The 23,873-nt window shown below is 42.5% G+C and overlaps 1 protein-coding gene across 1 annotated transcript in view; it reads left to right on the top strand.

The window, feature by feature from the left end:
* Positions 1-548: 548 nt before the first annotated feature.
* LOC106592580 (unconventional myosin-XV) overlaps positions 549-23,873 on the top strand; it is a 261,893-nt gene continuing 238,568 nt past the window's right edge. Inside the window, exons 1-9 of the mRNA XM_045692035.1 lie at positions 549-560; positions 745-827; positions 1,503-1,566; positions 2,208-2,317; positions 6,206-6,280; positions 15,044-15,134; positions 15,928-15,933; positions 16,052-16,155; positions 18,109-18,172. Of these exons, the coding sequence (XP_045547991.1) occupies positions 549-560; positions 745-827; positions 1,503-1,566; positions 2,208-2,317; positions 6,206-6,280; positions 15,044-15,134; positions 15,928-15,933; positions 16,052-16,155; positions 18,109-18,172 (609 nt within the window). The remainder of the gene's footprint in view (positions 561-744; positions 828-1,502; positions 1,567-2,207; positions 2,318-6,205; positions 6,281-15,043; positions 15,135-15,927; positions 15,934-16,051; positions 16,156-18,108; positions 18,173-23,873) is intronic.

Here is a 23,873-nt window from a genome sequence, read left to right as displayed (position 1 = left end):
CGACTCTAGGGAGTTAAAGGGGAACTTTCATTCAAAAATACTATATTTTTGGTATTTTGTTCATTAGTCTACTCTCGATACAGTCCCCAAAAATGTTTTGCATGTCAGCAATCAAGTTATTAAGGTATTGGACTTTTAAGAAGCAAAGTTCTCACCAACGACATAATCATGATGAAGAGAAATTCACCATATTACAACTTAAGATGGTTCCTCACACTGAAAGTAGGTCTCTGGGCCAGGAGAAACTGGATTCCTACACTACCTCAGACCAGACCTGACCTGAGAGAGACAGACAGACAGACAGACAGACAGACAGACAGACAGACAGACAGACAGACAGACAGACAGACAGACAGACAGACAGACAGACAGACAGACAGACAGACAGACAGACAGACAGACAGACAGACAGACAGACAGAGAGACAGGGAGACAGGGAGACAGGGAGACCTACACTACCCCAGACCTGAGACAGACAGACAGGGAGAAACCAGGAAGTATAGAAACGTATTAGGAAGTATATTATAGTGTTGGCAAATCCAAGCTCGATGCTTTTCTGTGTATCCCAAAAGATATTATGGGATGATGAAGTCTTCAAAGGAAGACTGTATTTTAATACAGAGCATTATAAGCATTTTAATTTAATGTGTGTGTGTGTGTGTGTGTGTGTGTGTGTGTGTGTGTGTGTGTGTGTGTGTGTGTGTGTGTGTGTGTGTGTGTGTGTGTGTGTGTGTGTGTGTGTAGATCTACTCCATCAGGTGTATGCCTACGGTGGGTCACAGGGTGAAGCCTTGGGCGTACGGCATGGAAGACATGACACAGCTGGAGTAAGAACACTACTTCCTGTGTGCCAGTAACTACTTCCTGTGTGTCAGCTACTACTTCCTGTGTGTCAGTGATTACTTTATGTGTGTCAGCAACTACTTCCTGTGAGTCAGTAACAACTTCCTGTGTGTCAGCAACTACTTCCTGTGTGTCAGTAATTACTTCCTGTGAACCAGTGACTACTTCCTGTGTGTCAGTAACAACTTCCGGTGTGTCTGTGACTACTTTATGTGTGTCAGTTACCATTTCCTGTCTGTCAGCAACTACTTCTTGTGTGTCAGCAACTACTTCTGTTGTTTCAGTTACTGTTTCCTGTCTGTCAGTAACTACTTCCTGTGTGTCTGTGACTACTTCCTGTGTGTCTGTAACTACGTCCGCAGGATCAGTTCCTGTTTCCTGTATGTCACTAAACTGCTATCCGGTGTGTCAGTGACTGTTTCCTGTGTGTCTATAACTTTTCTGTGACTACTTCCTGTGTGGCTGTGACTACTTCCTGTGTGTCTGTGACTACTTCCTGTGTGTCTATAACTCTTATCTGTGTGTCTATAACTGTTTTCCCGTGTGTCTATAACTGTTTTCTGTGTGTCTGTGACTACTTCCTGTGTGTCTATAACTGTTTTCCTGTGTGTCTATAACTTTTTCCTGTGTGTCTGTGACCACTTCCTGTGTGTCTGCAGGGAGCTGAATGAGACCACGGTGCTGATGAACCTGAAGAAGCGCTACGACCAGGAACTCATATATGTAAGACCTCAACTCATACATTCGTACAACATTTATGAGCTTTAGAGTCGAACATCATTCGTCAAACACACAACTGAACACCGTTGGTGGAAGTTGATACAGTCAGAATCATAACAGTCAATCTAGGCTGTCTGTTACCCGCTATTCAGTTAGAAAGGTGCTTGTTGCTCCCCCTCTCTCTCTCTATTTCTCTCCCTCTCCCGCTCTCTCTCTCTATCTCTCTCTCTCTCCCCCACCCTCTCTCTCTCTGTCTCTCTCTCTCTCTCTTTCCCCCTCTCTCTCTCTCCCCCACCCCCCTCTCTCTCTCTCCCCCACTCTCTCTCTCTCTCTCTCTCCCCACCCTCTCTCTCCCTCCCCCTCTCTCCCTCTCCCTCCCCCTCTCTCCCCCACCCCCCCTCTCTCTCTCTCCCCCACCCTCCACTCTCTCCCTCTCTCCCTCTCCCTCTCCCTCTCTCTCTCTCTCTCTCTCCCTCTCCCCCTCCCCTCCCTCTCCCTCTCTCTCTCTCTGTCCCTCTCTCTCGCTCTCTCTCTCTCTCTCTCTCTCCCTCTCTCTCTCTCCCCCACCCTCCTCTCTCTCTCTCTCTCCCTCTCTCTCTCTCTCCCTCCCTCCCTCCCTCCCTCCTCTCCCTCTCCCTCTCCAGACATATATAGGTATTATCCTCATCTCAGTGAATCCCTACCAGATGTTCAACATGTACGGGACGGACGTGGTGTTGCAGTATGAAGGACGCGGAATAGCAGACAACCCTCCGTAAGACATGCAGACTATCTCTCTCTCTCTCTCTCCTACTGACTCCTCGCCTCAACAACCAGACATCCTGACTCTCCTACTGACTCCTCACCTCAACAACCAGACATCCTGTCTCTCCTACTGACTCCTCACCTCAACAACCAGACATCCTGACTCTCCTACTGACTCCTCACCTCAACAACCAGACATCCTGTCTCTCCTACTGACTCCTCACCTCAACAACCAGACATCCTGTCTCTCCTACTGACTCCTCACCTCAACAACCAGACATCCTGACTCTCCTACTGACTCCTCACCTCAACAACCAGACATCCTGTCTCTCCTACTGACTCCTCACCTCAACAACCAGACATCCTGACTCTCCTACTGACTCCTCACCTCAACAACCAGACATCCTGTCTCTCCTACTGACTCCTCACCTCAACAACCAAACGAATGCTTCAGTACCTGGTCAGTCTCAGTATGAATGGTTCAGTACATGGTCAGTCTCAGTGTGAATGGTTCAGTACCTGGTCAGTCTCAGTATGAATGGTTCAGTACCTGGTCAGTCTCAGTGTGAATGGTTCAGTACCTGGTCAGTCTCAGTATGAATGGTTCAGTACCTGGTCAGTCTCAGTATGAATGGTTCAGTACCTGGTCAGTCTCAGTTTGAATGGTTCAGTACCTGGTCAGTCTCAGTGTGAATGGTTCAGTACCTCATCATTCTCAGTATGAATGGTTCAGAACCTGGTCTCAGTACCTGGTCAGTCTCAGTATGAATGGTTCAGTACCTGGTCCGTCTCAGTGTGAATGGTTCAGTACCTGGTCAGTCTCAGTATGAATGTCAGTGAATGGCAGTACCTGGTCATCTCAGTATGAAAGGTTCAGTATCTGGTCAGTCTCATTATGAATGGTTCAGTACCTGGTCAGTCTCAGTGTGAATGGTTCAGTACCTGGTCAGTCTCAGTTTGAATCTTTCAGTACCTGGTCAGTCGCAGTATGAATGGTTCAGTACCTGGTCAGTCTCAGTATGAATGGTTCAGTACCTGGTCAGACTCAGTATGAATGGTTCAGTACCTGGTCAGTCTCATTATGAATGGTTCAGTACCTGGTCAGTCTCAGTGTGAATGGTTCAGTACCTGGTCAGTCTCAGTTTGAATCTTTCAGTACCTGGTCAGTCTCAGTATGAATGGTTCAGTACCTGGTCAGTCTCAGTATGAATGGTTCAGTACCTGGTCAGTCTCAGTATGAATGGTTCAGAACCTGGTTAGTCTCAGTGTGAATGTTTCAGTACCTGCTCAGTCTCAGTATGAATGGTTCAGTACAGGGTCAGTCTAAGTATGAATGGTTCAGAACCTGGTCAGTCTCAGTATGAATAGTTCAGTACCTGTTCAGTCTCAGTATGAATGGTTCAGTACCTGGTCAGTCTCAGTGTCAATGGTTCAGTACCTGGTCAGTCTCAGTATGAATGGTTCAGTACCTGGCCAGTCTCAGTATGAATGGTTAGGTACCTGGTCAGTCTCAGTATGAATGGTTCAGTACCTGGTCAGTCTCAGTATGAATGGTTCAGTACCCGGTCAGTCTCAGTATGAATGGTTCAGTACCTGGTCTGTCTCAGTGTGAATGGTTCAGTACCTGGTCAGTCTCAGTATGAATGGTTCAGTACCTAGGCCAGTCTCATTGTGAATGTTTCAGTACCTGCTCAGTCTCAGTATGAATGATTCAGTACCTGGTCAGTCTCAGTATGAATAGTTCAGTAACTGGTCAGTCTCAGTATGAATGTTTCAGTACCTGGTCAGTCTCAGTGTCAATGGTTCAGTACCTGGTCAGTCTCAGTATGAATGGTTCAGTACCTGGCCAGTCTCAGTATGAATGGTTTAGTACCTGGTCAGTCTCAGTATGAATGGTTCAGTACCTGGTCAGTCTCAGTATGAATGGTTCAGTACCCGGTCAGTCTCAGTATGAATGGTTCAGTGTCTGGTCAGTCTCAGTGTGAATGGTTCAGTACCTGGTCAGTCTCAGTATGAATGGTTCTGTACCTGGTCAGTCTCAGTATGAATAGTTCAGTTCCTGGTCAGTCTCAGTGTGAATGGTTCAGTACCTGGTCAGTCTCAGTGTGAATGGTTCAGTACCTGGTCAGTCTCAGTATGAATGGTTCAGTACCCGGTCAGTCTCAGTGTGAATGGTTCAGTACCTGGTCAGTCTCAGTATGAATGGTTCAGTACCTGCTTAGTCTCAGTGTGAATGTTTCAGTACCTGGTCAGTCTCAGTGTGAATGGTTCAGTACCCAGCCAGTCTCAGTGTGAATGGTTCAGTTGCTGGTCAGTCTCAGTATGAATGGTTCACAACCTGGTCAGTCTCAGTATGAATGGTTCAGTACCTGGTCAGTCTCAGTATGAATGTTTCAGTACCTAGTCAGTCTCAGTATGAATGGTTCAGTACCCGGTCAGTCTCAGTTTGAATGGTTCAGTACCTGGTCAGTCAGTTTTAATGGTTCAGTACCTGGTCAGTCAGTTTGAATGGTTCAGTACCTGGTTAGTCTCAGTGTGAATGGTTCAGTACCTGGTGATTCTCAGTATGAATGGTTCAGAACCCAGTCAGTCTCAGTGTGAATGGTTCAGATCCTGGTCAGTCTCAGTATGAATAGTTCAGTACCTGGTCAGTCTCAGTATGAATGGTTCAGTACCTGGTCAGTCTCAGTATGAATGGTTCAGTACCTGGTCAGTCTCAGTATGAATGGTTCAGTGTCTGGTCAGTCTCAGTGTGAATGGTTCAGTACCTGGTCAGTCTCAGTATGAATGGTTCAGTACCTGGTCAGTCTCAGTATGAATAGTTCAGTTCCTGGTCAGTCTCAGTGTGAATGGTTCAGTACCTGGTCAGTCTCAGTATGAATGGTTCAGTACCTGGTCAGTCTCAGTATGAATAGTTCAGTTCCTGGTCAGTCTCAGTGTGAATGGTTCAGTACCTGGTCAGTCTCAGTGTGAATGGTTCAGTACCTGGTCAGTCTCAGTATGAATGGTTCAGTACCCGGTCGGTCTCAGTGTGAATGGTTCAGTACCTGGTCAGTCTCAGTATGAATGGTTCAGTACCTGGTTAGTCTCAGTGTGAATGGTTCAGTACCTGGTCAGTCTCAGTGTGAATGGTTCAGTACCCAGTCAGTCTCAGTGTGAATGGTTCAGTAGCTGGTCAGTCTCAGTATGAATGGTTCACAACCTGGTCAGTCTCAGTGTGAATGGTTCAGTACCTGGTCAGTCTCAGTATGAATGGTTCAGTACCTGGTCAGTCTCAGTATGAATGATTCAGTACCTGGTCAGTCTCATTATGAATGGTTCAGTACCTGGTCAGTCTCAGTATGAATGTTTCAGTACCTAGTCAGTCTCAGTATGAATGGTTCAGTACCCGGTCAGTCTCAGTTTGAATGGTTCAGTACCTGGTCAGTCAGTTTTAATGGTTCAGTACCTGGTCAGTCAGTTTGAATGGTTCAGTACCTGGTCAGTCTCAGTGTGAATGGTTCAGTACCTGGTGATTCTCAGTATGAATGGTTCAGAACCCAGTCAGTCTCAGTGTGAATGGTTCAGAACCTGGTCAGTCTCAGTATGAATAGTTCAGTACCTGGTCAGTCTCAGTATGAATGGTTCAGTACCTGGTCAGTCTCAGTATGAATGGTTCAGTACCTGGTCAGTCTCAGTATGAATGGTTCAGTACCTGGTCAGTCTCAGTATGAATGGTTCAGTACCTGGTCAGTCTCAGTATGAATGGTTCAGTACCTGGTCAATCTCAGTATGAATGGTTCAGTACCTGGTCAGTCTCAGTATGAATGGTTCAGTACCTGGTCAGTCTCAGTATGAATGGTTCAGTACCCGGTCAGTCGTATAGATGTGTACCCCTCTCTTTACTCTTTTCTCCCAGGCATCTGTTTGCCATCGCCAGTGTTTCCTACACCACCATGATGGATGCTAAACACAACCAGTGTATCATTATCAGGTACAAGTCAACGTAGTGCTGTGATAATGCTGTGATAATGTTGATACATTATGGAATATATATATAGGATTACTGGAATATCACAGATAATGTGTTGTAGTGTGGATAATGTATATTGTATACACTACCTTCAGAAAGTTTTCACACCCCTTGGTTTTATCCACATTTTTTGTTGTTACGGCCTGAATTTATAATTAAGATTTTTTGGGGGGTCACTGAGCTACACACAACACCACATAAATGTCAAAGTGGAATTATGTTTTTCAAAATATTTACAAATTAAAAAATGAAAAGCTTTAAAATGTCTCGAGTCAATAAGTGTTTGTTATGTCAAGCCTAAATAAGTTCAGGAGTACAAATATGCTGAAGATATCCCATATTAAGTTGCCTGTACTCACTCTATGTGCAATAGTAGTGTTTAATATGATTTTTTGAATGACTACCTAATCACTACTGTCCCTGGTTCGAATCCAGGCTGTATCACATCCGGCTGTGATATGGTGACGCACAATAGGCCCAGTGTCATCCGGGTTCTGATGGGGTAAGCCGTCATTGTAAATAAGAATTTGTTCTTAACTGACTCACCTAGTTAAATAAAGGTTTTATATATATATATATATATATATATATATATATATATATATGTATATATATATATATATATACATATATACACTACCAGTCAAAAGTTTTACAACACCTACTCATTCAAGGGTTTTTTCTTTATTTTTTACTATTTTCTACATTGTTGAATAATAGTGAAGACATCAAAACTATGAAATAACACATATGGAATCACCTAGTAACCAAAAAAGTCTTAACCAAATCAAAATATATTTTATATTTGAGATTCTTCAAATAGCCACCCTTTGCTTTGATAACAGCTTTGAATATTTCGCATTCTCTCAACCAGCTTCACCTGGAATGCTTTTCAAACAGTCTTGAAGGAGTTCCCACATATGCTGAGCACTTGTTGGCTGCTTTCCCTTAAGTCTGCTGTCTTACTCATCCCAAACCATATCAATGTGTTTGAGGTCGGGTGATTGTGGAGGCCAGGTCATCTGATGCAGCACTCCATCACTCTCCTTCTTGGTCAAATAGCCCTTACACAGCCTGGAGGTGTGTTGGGTCATCATCCTGTTGAAAAACAAATGATAGTCCCACTAAGGCCAAACCAGATGGGATAGATAGCGTATCACAGCAGAATGCTGTAGTAGCCATGCTGGTTAAGTGTGCCTTGAATTCTAAATAAAACACAGTGTCACCAGCAAAGCACCCCCACACCATAACACCTCCTCCTCCATGCTTCACGGTGGGAAATACACATGCAGAGATCATCTGTTCACCCACACTGCGTCTCACAAAGACACTGTTGTTAGAACCAAAATACATATTTCCACCAGTCTCTTCTTGTTATTGGTGTCCTTTAGTAGTGGTTTCTCTGCAGCAATTCGACCATGAAGGCCTGATTCACGCAGTCTCCTCTGAACAGTTGATGTTGAGATGTGTTTGTTACTTGAACTCTGTGAAGCATTTATTTGGGCTGCAATTTCTGAGGCTGGTAACTCTAATGAACTTATCCTCTGCAGCAGAGATAACTCTGGGTCTTCCTTTCCTGTGGCGGTCCTCATGAGAGCCAGTTTCATCATAGCGCTTGATGGTTTTTGCAACTGAAGTTGAAGAAACTTTCAAAGTTCTTTAAATTGTCCTTATTGACTGCTCTTCATTTCTTAAAGTAATGATGGACTGTCATTTTTCTTTGCTTATTTGAGCTGTTCTTGCCATAATATGGACGTGGTCTTTTACCAAATAGGGCTATCTTCTGTATACCACCCCTACCTTGTCACAACACAACTGATTGGCTCAAACGCATTAAGAGGGAAAGAAATTCCACAAATTAACTTTTAACAAGGCACACCTAAAACAAGGCGCACCTGAAATGCATTCCAGGTGACTACTTCATGAAACTGGTTGAGAGAATGCCAATAGTGTGCAAAGCTGTCATCAAGGCAACGGTTGGCTATTTGAAGAATCTCAAATATAAAATATCTTTTGATTTGTTTAACTTCAAGATCGGTGGCCGAGACGGTTGAGCCAATGTAGGCAAATGTGATTAACTTGAGGTTGTAAGAAAGACAAATTTCCAGGACATAGACTATATATATATATATATATATATATATATATATATATATTATTGACAGTATGTTTATTTTACTCCATGTGTAACTCTGTGTTGTTGTATGTGTCAAACTGCTTTGCTTTATCTTGGCCAGGTCGCAGTTGTAAATGAGAATTTGTTCTCAACTTGCCTACCTGGTTAAATAAAGGTGAAATAAATAAAATAAATAAATATCTGATTTTGGTAGAAAGCTTAAAATCTTGTTAATCTAACTGCACTGTCCAATTTACATTAGCTATTACAGTGAAAGAATACCATGCTATTGTTTGAGGACACAATTATGAACTTGAAAATGTATAAATAAACCAATGAGACACATTTGGGCAGTCTTGATACAACATTTTTAATAGATATGCGCTGGATCGCTCTAAAACGTTGCACATGCAGTGCTGCCATCTAGCGGCCAAAGTCTAAATTGCACTTGGACTGGAATAATTCCTTATAGCCTTTTTCTTGCATTTCAAAGATGATGGTACAAAAAAATAATTACTTTTCTTTTTTTTCTTTTTCTTTGTATTATCTTTTACCAGATCTATTGTGTTATATTCTCCTACATTCCTTCCACATTTCCACAAACTTCAAAGTGTTTTCTTTCAAACGGTATCAAGAATGTGCATATCCTTGCTTCAAGGCCTAAGCTACAGTTAGATTTGGGTATGTCATTTTTGGTGAAAATGTAAAAAAAAGGGGTCCGATCATTAAGAGATTTACTACATGATTCCATATGTGTTATTTCATAGTTTTGATGTCTTCGCTATTATTCTATAATGTAGAAAATAGTTTTAAAAAATAAAGAAAAACCCTGGAATGTGTTCTAAATCATTTGACCTTTAGTGTTTGACCTTCAGTGTTTGACCTTTAGTGTACGTATAATAATAAACATCTCTGTACCCCACACATACAATTATCTGTAAGGTCCCTCAGTCGAGCAGAACAGTTCAAACACAGATTACAACCACAAAGACCAGGGAGGTTTTCCTAATGCTCCGTAAAGAAGGGCACCTATTGGTAGATGGGTAAGAAAAACAACAACAACAAAAAACATTGAATATCCCTTTGAGCATGGTAAAAGTTATTAATTACACTTTGGATGGTGTTGTCATGGATGTCGTTGGGTAGAGATGACCAAAACGCAGCAGGAATGTGGATGCTCATCTTGAATATTTATTAAACACAGAGAGCACGGAAAAATTAACAAAACGAAGAACGACAAAAGACAGTTTAACAGGCTATACTCACAACAGCAGTGCTAAAGACAACTATCCACCAATCCCCAGGTGAAAACAAGCAACTAATATATGACTCCCAATCAGGAACAACGTACAACTGTTCCTGATCGGGAGCCACACAGACCACACAGAAATAGACAAACTAGAAAACCATACAAAACACAAACCCTTCTGCCACGTCCTGACCAAATACTAATACAATTACTCCCTCTGCTGGTCAGGACGTGACAGGTGTATCAATACACCCAGTCACTACAAAGATTCAGGCGTTTGCTTTCTAACTCAGTTGCCGGAGAGGAAGGAAACTGCTCAGAGATTTCACCGTGAGGTCAATGGTAACTTTAAAACAGTTACAGAGTTTAACGGCTGTGATAGGAGAAAACTGAGGATGGATCAACAACATTGTAGTTACTCCACAATACTAACCTAAATGACAGAATGAAAATAAGGAATACTGTACAAAATTTACAAAAAAATCCAAAACATGCATCCTGTTTGCAACAAGGTACTAAAGTAACACTGCAAAAAAATTGTGGCAAAGCAAAATCACTTTTTTGTCCTGAACACGAGCATAGTAGTGGCTGCATCATGTTATGGTTATGCTTGTAATTGTTAACGACTGAGGAGTTTTTCAGGATAAAAAAATAAACGGAATGGAGTTAAGAACAGGCAAAAATCCTACAGGAAAACCTGGTTCAGTCTGCTTTCCACCAGACACTGGGAGATGAATTCCCCTTTCAGAAGGACAATAACCTAAAACACACGGCCAAATCTACACAATGTTTTGTACTCAGAGATGTGAATACTGATATTTCTTTATTTATTTTTCATTACATTTGCTAAAATTTCTGAAAAACATGTATTCACTTTGTCATTATGGGGTATTGTGTGTAGATGGGTGAGGAGAAAACAACATCAATTGAATCCATTTTGAATTCAGGCTGTAACACAACTAAATGTGGAATCAAGTCAAAGGGTTATGCATACTTTCTGAAGGCACTGTGCAAGGATAATGTACTGCTACTGGGAGTGATGATACTGATAATGGTGTTAATGCTTCAGTTAATGCAGTTTGTCTTGAAAATATTGATAATGCATTCATTTGGGCTAATATTGGTTAGTAATGTTTGATATTGGTTGATAGTGTTGATAACGTTGGTCGTATTAATAATGTGTTTCAATGGGAAGATGGATCATGTTGATAATGGTTTAATGTTGGTTTAATGTTGGTTTAATGTTGATATGGTTTAATGTTGGTTTAATGTCGATAATGGTTTAATGTTGATAATGGTTTAATGTTGGTTTAATGTTGATAATGGTTTAATGTTGATATGGTTTAATGTTGATAATGGTTTAATGTTGATATGGTTTAATGTTGGTTTAATGTTGATAATGGTTTAATGTTGGTATGGTTTAATTTTGATATGGTTTAATGTTGATATGGTTTAATGTTGGTTTAATGTTGGTTTAATGTTGATAATGGTTTAATGTTGATAAAGGTTTAATGATGATAATGGTTTAATGTTGATACGGTTTAATGTTGATAATGGTTTAATGTTGATAATGGTTTAATGTTGGTTTAATGTTTATATGGTTTATTGTTGATAATGGTTTAATGTTGATAATGGTTTAATGTTGATAATGGTTTAATGTTGGTTTAATGTTGATATGGTTTAATGTTGATAATGGTTTAATGTTGATAATAGTTTAATGATGGTTTAATGTTGATAATGGTTTAATGTTGATAATGGTTTAATGTTGATATGGTTTAATGTCAATAATGGTTTAATGTTGATAATGGTTTAATGCTGGTTTAATGTTGATAATGGTTTAATGTTGATATTGGTTTAATGTTGGTTTAATGTTGATATGGTTTAATGTTGATAATGGTTTAATGTTGATAATGGTTAAATGTTGATAATGGTTAAATGTTGATAATGGTTAAATGTTGGTTTAATGTTGATACTGGTTTAATGTTGATATGGTTTAATGTTGATAATGGTTTAATGTTGATATGGTTTAATGTTGATAATGGTTTAATGTTGATATGGTTTAATGTTGATAATGGTTTAATGTTGATAATGGTTTAATGTTGATAATGGTTTAATGTTGGTTTAATGTTGATAATGGTTTAATGTTGATATGGTTTAATGTTGATAATGGTTTAATGTTGATAATGGTTTAATGTTGATAATGGTTTAATGTTGATAATGGTTTAATGTTGATAAATGGTTTAATGTTGGTTTAATGTTGATATGGTTTAATGTTGATAATGGTTAAATGTTGATAATGTTGATAATGGTTTAATGTTGATATGGTTTAATGTTGATAATGGTTAAATGTTGATATGGTTTAATGTTGATAATGGTTTAATGTTGATAACGGTTTAATGTTGATATGGTTTAATGTTGATAATGGTTTAATGTTGGTTTAATGTTGATATTGTTTAATGTTGATAATGGTTTAATGTTGGTTTAATGATGATAATGGTTTAATGTTGATATTGGTTTAATGTTGATAATGGTTTAATGTTGATAATGGTTTAATGTTGATAATGGTTTAATGTTGGTTTAATGTTGATATGATTTAATGTTGATAATGGTTTCATGTTGATATGGTTTAATGTTGATAATGGTTTAATGCTGGTTTAATGTTGATAATGGTTTAATGTTGATATTGGTTTAATGTTGGTTTAATGTTGATATGGTTTAATGTTGATAATGGTTTAATGTTGATAATGGTTAAATGTTGATAATGGTTAAATGTTGATAATGGTTAAATGTTGGTTTAATGTTGATACTGGTTTAATGTTGATATGGTTTAATGTTGATAATGGTTTAATGTTGATATGGTTTAATGTTGATAATGGTTAAATGTTGATAATGTTGATAATGGTTTAATGTTGATATGGTTTAATGTTGATAATGGTTAAATGTTGATATGGTTTAATGTTGATAATGGTTTAATGTTGATAACGGTTTAATGTTGATATGGTTTAATGTTGATAATGGTTTAATGTTGGTTTAATGTTGATATTGTTTAATGTTGATAATGGTTTAATGTTGATATGGTTTAATGTTGATAATGGTTTAATGTTGGTTTAATGATGATAATGGTTTAATGTTGATATTGGTTTAATGTTGATAATGGTTTAATGTTGATAATGGTTTAATGTTGATAATGGTTTAATGTTGGTTTAATGTTGATATGATTTAATGTTGATAATGGTTTCATGTTGATATGGTTTAATGTTGATAATGGTTTAATGTTGATAATGGTTTATTGTTGATAATGGTTTAATGTTGATATGGTTTAATGTTGATAATGGTTTAATGTTGGTTTAATGTTGATATGGTTTAATGTTGATAATGGTTTAATGTTGGTTTAATGATGATAATGGTTTAATGTTGATATTGGTTTAATGTTGATATTGGTTTAATGTTGATAATGGTTTAATGTTGATATTGTTTAATGTTGGTTTAATGTTGATATGGTTTAATGTTGATAATGGTTTAATGTTGATAATGGTTTAATGTTGATATTGGTTTAATGTTGATATGGTTTAATATTGATAATGGTTTACTGTTGATATGGTTTAATGTTGATAATGGTTTAATGTTGATAAATGTTTAATGTTGATAATCGTTTATTGTTGATAATGGTTTAATGTTGATATGGTTTAATGTTGATATGGTTTAATGTTGATAATGGTTAAATGTTGATAATGTTGATAATGGTTTAATGTTGATATGGTTTAATGTTGATAATGGTTAAATGTTGATATGGTTTAATGTTGATAATGGTTTAATGTTGATAATGGTTTAATGTTGATATGGTTTAATGTTGATAATGGTTTAATGTTGGTTTAATGTTGATATTGTTTAATGTTGATAATGGTTTAATGTTGATATGGTTTAATGTTGATAATGGTTTAATGTTGGTTTAATGATGATAATGGTTTAATGTTGATATTGGTTTAATGTTGATATTGGTTTAATGTTGATATGGTTTAATATTGATAATGGTTTACTGTTGATATGGTTTAATGTTGATAATGGTTTAATGTTGATAATGGTTTAATGTTGATAATGGTTTATTGTTGATAATGGTTTAATGTTGATATGGTTTAATGTTGATAATGGTTTAATGTTGGTTTAATGTTGATATGGTTTAATGTTGATATGGTTTAATGTTGGTTTAATGATGATAATCGTTTAATGTTGATATTGGTTTAATGTTGATATTGGTTTAATGTTGATAATGGTTTAATGTTCATAATGGTTTAATATTGGTTTAATGTTGATATGGTTTAATGTTGATAATGGTTTAATGTTGATAATGGTTTAATGTTGATATTGGTTTAATGTTGATATGGTTTAATATTGATGATGGTTTATTGTTGATAATGGTTTAATGTTGATATGGTTTAATGTTGATAATGGTTTAATGTTGATATGGTTTAATGTTGATAATGTTTAATGTTGATAATGGTTTATTGTTGATAATGGTTTAATGTTGATATGGTTTAATGTTGATAATGGTTTAATGTTGGTTTAATGTTGATATGGTGTAATGTTGATATGGTTTAATGTTGGTTTAATGATGATAATAGTTTAATGTTGATATTGTTTTAATGTTGATATTGGTTTAATATTGATAATGGTTTAATGTTGATAATGGTTTAATATTGGTTTAATGTTGATATGGTTTAATGTTGATAATGGTTTAATGTTGATAATGGTTTAATGTTGATATTGGTTTAATGTTGATAATGGTTTAATGTTGGTTTAATGTTGATATAGTTTAATGTTAATAATGATGATAATGTGTTTCAGTGGGGAGAGCGGGTCAGGGAAGACTGATAATGGCGACAACATGAGTCAATGGGGAGACTGATAATGATGCTAATGCATTTCAGTGGGTAGACTGATAATGGTGATAATGTTTTTCAGTGGGGATACTGGTAATGATGATAATGTGTTTCAGTGGGGAGACTGATGGTGATAATGTGTGTCAGTGGGGAGACTGATGGTGATAATGTGTTTCAGTGGGGAGACTGATAATTATGTGATAATGTGTTTCAGTGGGGAGACTGATGGTGATAATGTGTTTCAGTGGGGAGACTGATAATGATGTGATAATGTGTTTCAGTGGGGAGACCGATGGTGATAATGTGTTTCAGTGGGGAGAGTGATAATGATGAAAATGCATTTCACTGGGGAGAGTGATAATAATAATAATGTGTTTCAGTGGGGAGAGTGATAATAATAATAATGTGTTTCAGTGGGGAGAGTGATAATAATAATAATGTGTTTCAGTAGGGAGACTGATAATGGTGATAATGTGTTTCAGTGGGGAGAGTGGATCAGGGAAAACTGAAGCGACTAAAATGGTCCTCCGTTACCTGACAGCTATACATCACAAACGCAACATAACACAACAGGTAAACACAACATTACACAACAGGTAAACACAACATTACACAACAGGTAAACACAACATTACACAACAGGTAAACAAAACAGGTAAACACAACATTACACAACAGGTAAACACAACATTACACAACAGGTAAACACAACATTACACAACATTACACAACAGGTAAACACAACATTACACAATAGGTAAACACAACAGGTAAACACAACATTACACAACAGGTAAACATAACATTACACAACAGGTAAACACAATATTACACAACAGGTAAACACAACATTACACAACAGGTAAACACAACATTACACAACAGGTAAACACAACATTACACAACTGGTAAACACAACATTACACAATTGGTAAACACAATAGGTAAACACAACATTACACAACAGGTAAACACAACATTACACAACAGATAAACACAACATTACACAACAGGTAAACACAACAGGTAAACACAACATTACACAGCAGGTAAACACAACAGGTAAACACAACATTACACAGCAGGTAATCACAACAAGTAAACACAGCAGGTAAACACAGCAGGTAAACACAACATTACACAACAGGTAAACACAACAGGTAAACACAACATTACACAACAGGTAAACACAACATTACACAACAGGTAAACACAGCAGGTAAACACAACATTACACAACAGGTAAACACAACATTACACAACAGGTAAACACAACATTACACAACAGGTAAACATGTAAACATACTGCTCCTACCTTCCTGTAACTGTTCTCTCTCTCTCTCCCTTCCGCCCCTGACCACCCCAGATTGAGGTAATGTGTCTGTAGCTTTTGTTGTCTATGCAGTGGTTGTTGGTTGTTGTTGCCATAGTAATTACTGTTAGCAACCCTAGTAACCGCTCCTGGTACTGATCGGTTGTCACGGTAACAGATCCTGGAGGCCACACCCCTGTTGGAATCCTTTGGGAACGCCAAAACGGTCCGGAACGACAACTCTAGTCGCTTCGGGAAATATGTGGAGATATTTCTGGAAGAGTGAGTACTGTATTTACATTATTACGTTACCACAGTCAATCAACCAATCAGAAGGAACCGTTATAACACCTATATATCTACTGTATTTACATTATTACGTTACCACAGTCAATCAACCAATCAAATGTATTAATAAAGACCTTCATACATCAGCTGATATCTCAAAGTGCTGTACAGAAACCCAGCCTAAAACCCCCCCAAACAGCAAGTAATACAGGTGTAGAAGCACGGTGGCTTGGAAAAACTCCCTAGAAAGGCCAGAACCTAGGAAGAAACCTAGAGAGGAACCAGGCTATGAGGGGTGGCTAGGAAAAACTCCCCTAGAAAGGCAGAAACCTAGAGAGGAACCAGGCTATGAGGGGTGGCTAGGAAAAACTCCCCTAGAAAGGCCAGAACCTAGGAAGAAACCTAGAGAGGAACCAGGTTATGAGGGGGTGGCTAGGAAAAACTCCCCTAGAAAGGCTATAATCTAGGAAGAAACCTAGAGAGGAACCAGGATATGAGGGGTGGCTAGGGAAAAACTCCCCTAGAAAGGCAGGAACCTAGGAAGAAACCTAGAGAGGAACCAGGTTATGAGGGGGTGGCTAGGAAAAACTCCCCTAGAAAGGCTATAATCTAGGAAGAAACCTAGAGAGGAACCAGGCTATGAGGGGTGGCTAGGAAAAACTCCCCTAGAAAGGCAGAAACCTAGAGAGGAACCAGGCTATGAGGGGTAGCTAGGAAAAACTCCCCTAGAAAGGCCAGAACCTAGGAAGAAACCTAGAGAGGAACCAGGTTATGAGGGGGTGGCTAGGAAAAACTCCCCTAGAAAGGCTATAATCTAGGAAGAAACCTAGAGAGGAACCAGGATATGAGGGGTGGCTAGGGAAAAACTCCCCTAGAAAGGCAGGAACCTAGGAAGAAACCTAGAGAGGAACCAGGATATGAGGGGTGGCTAGGGAAAAACTCCCCTAGAAAGGCAGGAACCTAGGAAGAAACCTAGAGAGGAACCAGGCTATGAGGGGTGGCCAGTCCTCTTCTGGCTGTGCCGGGTGGAGATTATAACAGAACATGGCCAAGATGTTCAAACGTTCATAAATGACCAGCAGGGTCAAATAATAATAATCACAGTGGTTGTCGAGGGTGCAACAGTAACTCTGTTACCACGGCATTACTATGGTAACTCTGTTGTTACATTACTATGGTAACTCTGTCTGTACCCCACATTACCACGGAAACTCTGTCAATACCCCACGTTACCACGTTAACTCCGTCTGTACCCCACGTTACCACGGAAACTCTGTCTATGCCCCACGTAACCACGGAAACTCTGTCTATACCCCACGTTAACATGGTAACTCTGTCTCTACCCCACGTTACCGTGGTAACTCTGTCTATACCCCACGTTATCGAGGAAACTCCGTCTGTACCCCACGTTACCGCGGTAACTCCGTCTGTACCCCATGTTACCGCGGTAACTCCGTCTGTACCCCACATTACCGCGGTAACTCCGTCTGTACCAGTGGAGGCTGTTCAAGGGGAGGACAGCAGAGTGACCGGAATGGCGTCAAACACGGAGACCGTTCCCCTCTGATTCCTCTCCAGCCAATAGCATGAGCCTCTTCACTACCTAATTCAGGTGTCACCAACCTCCTGTGGTCTGCACGCCACGTTACCGCGGTAACCTCGCTGGTGTAACAGGGTAACGGTGACACCTTGACGTTGGACAGGTACACGACCAAGGTGTGACACGGTGTCAGCTGAATTCCCATAATGCTCTGGGTTATTAATGAACCGCGGGGGGTTTTACTTAACACTGAGAGACAAGAGAACTCACTGTGGTTGTGTGTGTTTGTGTGTGTGTGTGTGTGTGTGTGTGTGTGTGTGTGTGTGTGTGTGTGTGTGTGTGTGTGTGTGTGTGTGTGTGTGTGTGTGTGTGTGTGTGTGTGTGTGTGTGTGTGTGTGTGAGTGAAGAGGTGTAATCAGCGGTGCCATAACGTCTCAGTATCTACTGGAGAAGTCCCGCATCGTCTTTCAGGTGAGACACACACACACACACACACACACACACACACACACACACACACACACACACACACACACACACACAGAGTTGTTGATGTGGAGAGGGGCCAGCTGTAGATCAGTGAGTTGTTGACGTGGAGAGGGGCCAGCTGTAGATCAGTGAGTTGTTGACGTGGAGAGGGGCCAGCTGTAGATCAGTGAGGTGTTGACGTGGAGAGGGGCCAGCTGTAGATCAGTGAGTTGTTGACGTGGAGAGGGGCCAGCTGTAGATCAGTGAGTTGTTGATGTGGAGAGGGGCCAGCAGCTGTAGATCAGTGAGTTGTAGATGTGGAGAGGGGCCAGCTGTAGATTAGTGAGGTGTTGACGTGGAGAGGGGCCAGCTGTAGATCAGTGAGTTGTTGATGTGGAGAGGGGCCAGCTGTAGATTAGTGAGTTGTTGACGTGGAGAGGGCCAGCTGTAGATCAGTGAGTTGTTGGCATGGAGAGGGGCCAGCAGCTGTAGATCAGTGAGTTGTAGATGTGGAGAGGGGCCAGCAGCTGTAGATCAGTGAGTTGTTGGCATGGAGAGGGGCCAGCAGCTGTAGATCAGTGAGTTGCTGACGTGGAGAGGGGCCAGCTGTAGATCATTGAGGTGTTGACGTGGAGAGTGGCCAGCTGTAGATCAGTGAGTTGTTGATGTGGAGAGGGGCCAGCTGTAGATCAGTGCGTTGTTGATGTGGAGAGGGGCCAGCTACAGATCAGTGAGTTGTTGATGTGGAGAGGGTCCAGCTGTAGATCAGTGAGTTGTTGACGTGGAGAGAGGCCAGCTGTAGATCAGTGAGTTGTAGATGTGGAGAGGGGCCAGCAGCTGTAGATCAGTGAGTTGTAGATGTGGAGAGGGGCCAGCAGCTGTAGATCAGTGAGTTGTTGACGTAGAGAGGGGCCAGCAGCTGTAGATCAGTGAGTTGTAGATGTGGAGAGGGGCCAGCTGTAGATCAATGAGGTGTTGACGTGGAGAGGGGCCAGCTGTAGATCAGTGAGTTGTTGACGTGGAGAGGGGCCAGCTGTAGATCAGTGAGTTGTTCACGTGGAGAGGGGCCAGCTGTAGATCAGTGAGTTGTTGATGTGGAGAAGGGCCAGCTGTAGATCAGTGAGTTGTTGATGTGGAGAGGGGCCAGCTGTAGATCAGTGAGTTGTTGATGTGGAGAGGGGCCAGCTACAGATCAGTGAGTTGTTGATGTGGAGAGGGGCCTGCTGTAGATCAGTGAGTTGTTGATGTGGAGAGGGGCCAGCAGCTGTAGATCAGTGAGTTGTAGATGTGGAGAGGGGCCAGCTGTAGATCAGTGAGTTGTTGACGTGGAGAGGGGCCAGCTGTAGATCAGTGAGTTGTTGACGTGGAGAGGGGCCAGCTGTAGATCAGTGAGTTGTTGACATGGAGAGGGGCCAGCAGCTGTAGATCAGTGAGTTGTTGACGTGGAGAGGGGCCAGCTACAGATCAGTGAGGTGTTGACGTGGAGAGGGGCCAGCTGTAGATCAGTGAGTTGTTGATGTGGAGAGGGGCCAGCAGCTGTAGATCAATGAGGTGTTGACATGGAGAGGGGCCAGCTGTAGATCAGTGAGGTGTTGATGTGGAGAGGGGCTAGCTGTAGATCAGTGAGTTGTTGATGTGGAGAGGGGCCAGCTGTAGATCAGTGAGTTGTTGACGTGGAGAGGGGCCAGCAGCTGTAGATCAGTGAGTTGTTGATTTGGAGTGGGGCCTGCTGTAGATCAGTGAGTTGTTGATGTGGAGAGGGGCCAACTGTAGATCAGTGAGTTGTTGACGTGGAGAGGGGCCAGCAGTAGATCAGTGAGTTGTTGACGTGGAGAGGGGCCAGCTGTAGATCAGTGAGTTGTTGATGTGGAGAAGGGCCAGCTGTAGATCAGTGAGATGTTGATGTGGAGAGGGGCCAGCTGTAGATCAGTGAGTTGTTGATTTGGAGTGGGGCCTGCTGTAGATCAGTGAGTTGTTGATGTGGAGAGGGGCCAGCTGTAGATCAGTGAGTTGTTGATGTGGAGAGGGGACAGCTGTAGATCAGTGAGGTGTTGACGTGGAGGGGGGCCAGCTGTAGATCAGTGAGTTGTTGACGTGGAGAGGGGCCAACTGTAGATCAGTGAGTTGTTGACGTGGAGAGGGGCCAGCAGTAGATCAGTGAGTTGTTGACGTGGAGAGGGGCCAGCTGTAGATCAGTGAGTTGTTGATGTGGAGAAGGGCCAGCTGTAGATCAGTGAGATGTTGATGTGGAGAGGGGCCAGCTGTAGATCAGTGAGTTGTTGATGTGGAGAGGGGCCAGCTGTAGATCAGTGAGTTGTTGATGTGGAGAAGGGCCAGCTGTAGATCAGTGAGTTGTTGATGTGGAGAGGGGCCAGCTGTAGATCAGTGAGCTGTTGATGTGGAGAGGGGCCAGCTACAGATCAGTGAGTTGTTGACGTGGAGGGGCCAGCAGCTGTAGATCAGTGAGTTGTAGATGTGGAGAGGGGCCAGCTGTAGATCAATGAGGTGTTGATGTGAAGAGGGGCAAGCTGTAGATCAGTGAGGTGTTGACGTGGAGAGGGGCCAGCAGCTGTCGATCAGTGAGTTGTAGATGTGGAGAGGGGCCAGCTGTAGATCAATGAGGTGTTGATGTGAAGAGGGGCTAGCTGTAGATCAGTGAGTTGTTGATGTGGAGAGGGGACAGCTGTAGATCAGTGAGGTGTTGATCTGGAGAGGGGCCAGCTGTAGATCAGTGAGTTGTTGACGTGGAGAGGGGCCAACTGTAGATCAGTGAGTTGTTGACGTGGAGAGGGGCCAGCTGTAGATCAATGAGTTGTTGACGTGGAAAGGGGCCAGCTGTAGATCAGTGAGTTGTTGATGTGGAGAAGGGCCAGCTGTAGATCAGTGGGTTGTTGATGTGGAGAGGGGCCAGCTGTAGATCAGTGAGTTGTTGATGTGGAGAGGGGCCAGCTGTAGATCAGTGAGTTGTTGATGTGGAGAAGGGCCAGCTGTAGATCAGTGAGTTGTTGATGTGGAGAGGGGCCAGCTGTAGATCAGTGAGTTGTTGATGTGGAGAGGGGCCAGCTACAGATCAGTGAGTTGTTGATGTGGAGAGGGGCCAGCTGTAGATCAGTGAGTTGTTGACGTGGAGGGGCCAGCAGCTGTAGATCAGTGAGTTGTTGACGTGGAGAGGGGCCAGCTGTAGATCAGTGAGTTGTTGACGTGGAGAGGGGCCAGCTGTAGATCAGTGAGTTGTTGATGTGGAGAGGGGCCAGCTGTAGATCAGTGCATTGTTGATGTGGAGAGGGGCCAGCTACAGATCAGTGAGTTGTTGATGTGGAGAGGGTCCAGCTGTAGATCAGTGAGTTGTTGACGTGGAGAGAGGCCAGCTGTAGATCAGTGAGTTGTAGATGTGGAGAGGGGCCAGCAGCTGTAGATCAGTGAGTTGTAGATGTGGAGAGGGGCCAGCAGCTGTAGATCAGTGAGTTGTTGATGTAGAGAGGGGCCAGCTGTAGATCAGTGAGTTGTTGATGTGGAGAGGGGCCAGCAGCTGTAGATCAGTGAGTTGTTTACGTGGAGAGGGCCAGCTGTAGATCAGTGAGTTGTTGGCATGGAGAGGGGCCAGCAGCTGTAGATCAATGAGTTGTAGATGTGGAGAGGGGCCAGCAGCTGTAGATCAGTGAGTTGCTGACGTGGAGTGGGGCCAGCTGTAGATCAGTTAGTTGTTGATGTGGAGAGGGGCCAGCTGTCGCTCAGTGAGGTGTTGACGTGGAGAGCCTCCAGCTGTAGATCAGTGAGTTGTTGATGTGGAGAGGGGCCAGCTACAGATCAGTGAGTTGTTGATGTGGAGAGGTTCCAGCTGTAGATCAGTGAGTTGTTGACGTGGAGAGAGGCCAGCTGTAGATCAGTGAGTTGTAGATGTGGAGAGGGGCCAGCAGCTGTAGATCAGTGAGTTGTAGATGTGGAGAGGGGCCAGCTGTAGATCAGTGAGTTGTTGACGTGGAGAGGGGCCAGCTGTAGATCAGTGAGTTGTTGACGTGGAGAGGGGCCAGCTGTAGATCAGTGAGTGGTTGATGTGGAGAGGGGCCAGCTGTAGATCAGTGAGTTGTTGACGTGGAGAGGGGCCAGCAGCTGTAGATCAGTGAGTTGTTGACGTGGAGAAGGGCCAGCTACAGATCAGTGAGGTGTTGACGTGGAGAGGGGCCAGCTGTAGATCAGTGAGTTGTTGACGTGGAGAGGGGCCAGCTGTAGATCAGTGAGTTGTTGACGTGGGAGAGGGGCCAGCTGTAGATCAGTGAGTTGTTGATTTGGAGAGGGGACAGCTGTAGATCAGTGAGGTGTTGACGTGGAGGGGGGCCAGCTGTAGATCAGTGAGTTGTTGATGTGGAGAGGGGCAAAATGTAGATCAGTGAGTTGTTGACGTGGAGAGGGGCCAGCTGTAGATCAGTGAGTTGTTGACGTGGAGAGGGGCCAGCTGTAGATCAGTGAGTTGTTGATGTGGAGAAGGGCCATCTGTAGATCAGTGAGTTTTGATTTGGAGAGGGGCCAGCTGTAGATCAGTGAGTTGTTGATGTGGAGAGGGGCCAGCTGTAGATCAGTGCATTGTTGATGTGGAGAGGGGCCAGCTACAGATCAGTGAGTTGTTGATGTGGAGAGGGTCCAGCTGTAGATCAGTGAGTTGTTGACGTGGAGAGAGGCCAGCTGTAGATCAGTGAGTTGTAGATGTGGAGAGGGGCCAGCAGCTGTAGATCAGTGAGTTGTAGATGTGGAGAGGGGCCAGCAGCTGTAGATCAGTGAGTTGTTGGCATGGAGAGGGGCCAGCTGTAGATCAGTGAGTTGCTGATGTGGAGAGGGGCCAGCAGCTGTAGATCATTGAGGTGTTTACGTGGAGAGTGGCCAGCTGTAGATCAGTGAGTTGTTGGCATGGAGAGGGGCCAGCAGCTGTAGATCAGTGAGTTGTAGATGTGGAGAGGGGCCAGCAGCTGCAGATCAGTGAGTTGCTGACGTGGAGAGGGGCCAGCTGTAGATCAGTTAGTTGTTGATGTGGAGAGGGGCCAGCTGTCGCTCAGTGAGGTGTTGACGTGGAGAGCCTCCAGCTGTAGATCAGTGAGTTGTTGATGTGGAGAGGGGCCAGCTACAGATCAGTGAGTTGTTGATGTGGAGAGGGTCCAGCTGTAGATCAGTGAGTTGTTGACGTGGAGAGAGGCCAGCTGTAGATCAGTGAGTTGTAGATGTGGAGAGGGGCCAGCAGCTGTAGATCAGTGAGTTGTAGATGTGGAGAGGGGCCAGCTGTAGATCAGTGAGTTGTTGACGTGGAGAGGGGCCAGCTGTAGATCAGTGAGTTGTTGACGTGGAGAGGGGCCAGCTGTAGATCAGTGAGTTGTTGACGTGGAGAGGGGCCAGCTGTAGATCAGTGAGTTGTTGACGTGGAGAGGGGCCAGCAGCTGTAGATCAGTGAGTTGTTGATGTGGAGAAGGGCCAGCTGCAGATCAGTGAGGTGTTGATGTGGAGAGGGGCCAGCTGTAGATCAGTGAGTTGTTGACGTGGAGAGGGGCCAGCTGCAGATCAGTGAGTTGTTGACGTGGAGAGGGGCCAGCTGTAGATCAGTGAGTTGTTGATGTGGAGAGGGGACAGCTGTAGATCAGTGAGGTGTTGACGTGGAGGGGGGCCAGCTGTAGATCAGTGAGTTGTTGATGTGGAGAGGGGCCAAAATGTAGATCAGTGA

The sequence above is a fragment of the Salmo salar genome, chromosome ssa12 (assembly GCF_905237065.1).
Source record: "Salmo salar chromosome ssa12, Ssal_v3.1, whole genome shotgun sequence".
Classification (NCBI taxonomy): Eukaryota; Metazoa; Chordata; class Actinopteri; order Salmoniformes; family Salmonidae; genus Salmo; species Salmo salar.
The sequence above is the reverse complement of the archived record's forward strand: the minus strand, read 5'-3'. Positions and strand labels throughout refer to the sequence as shown.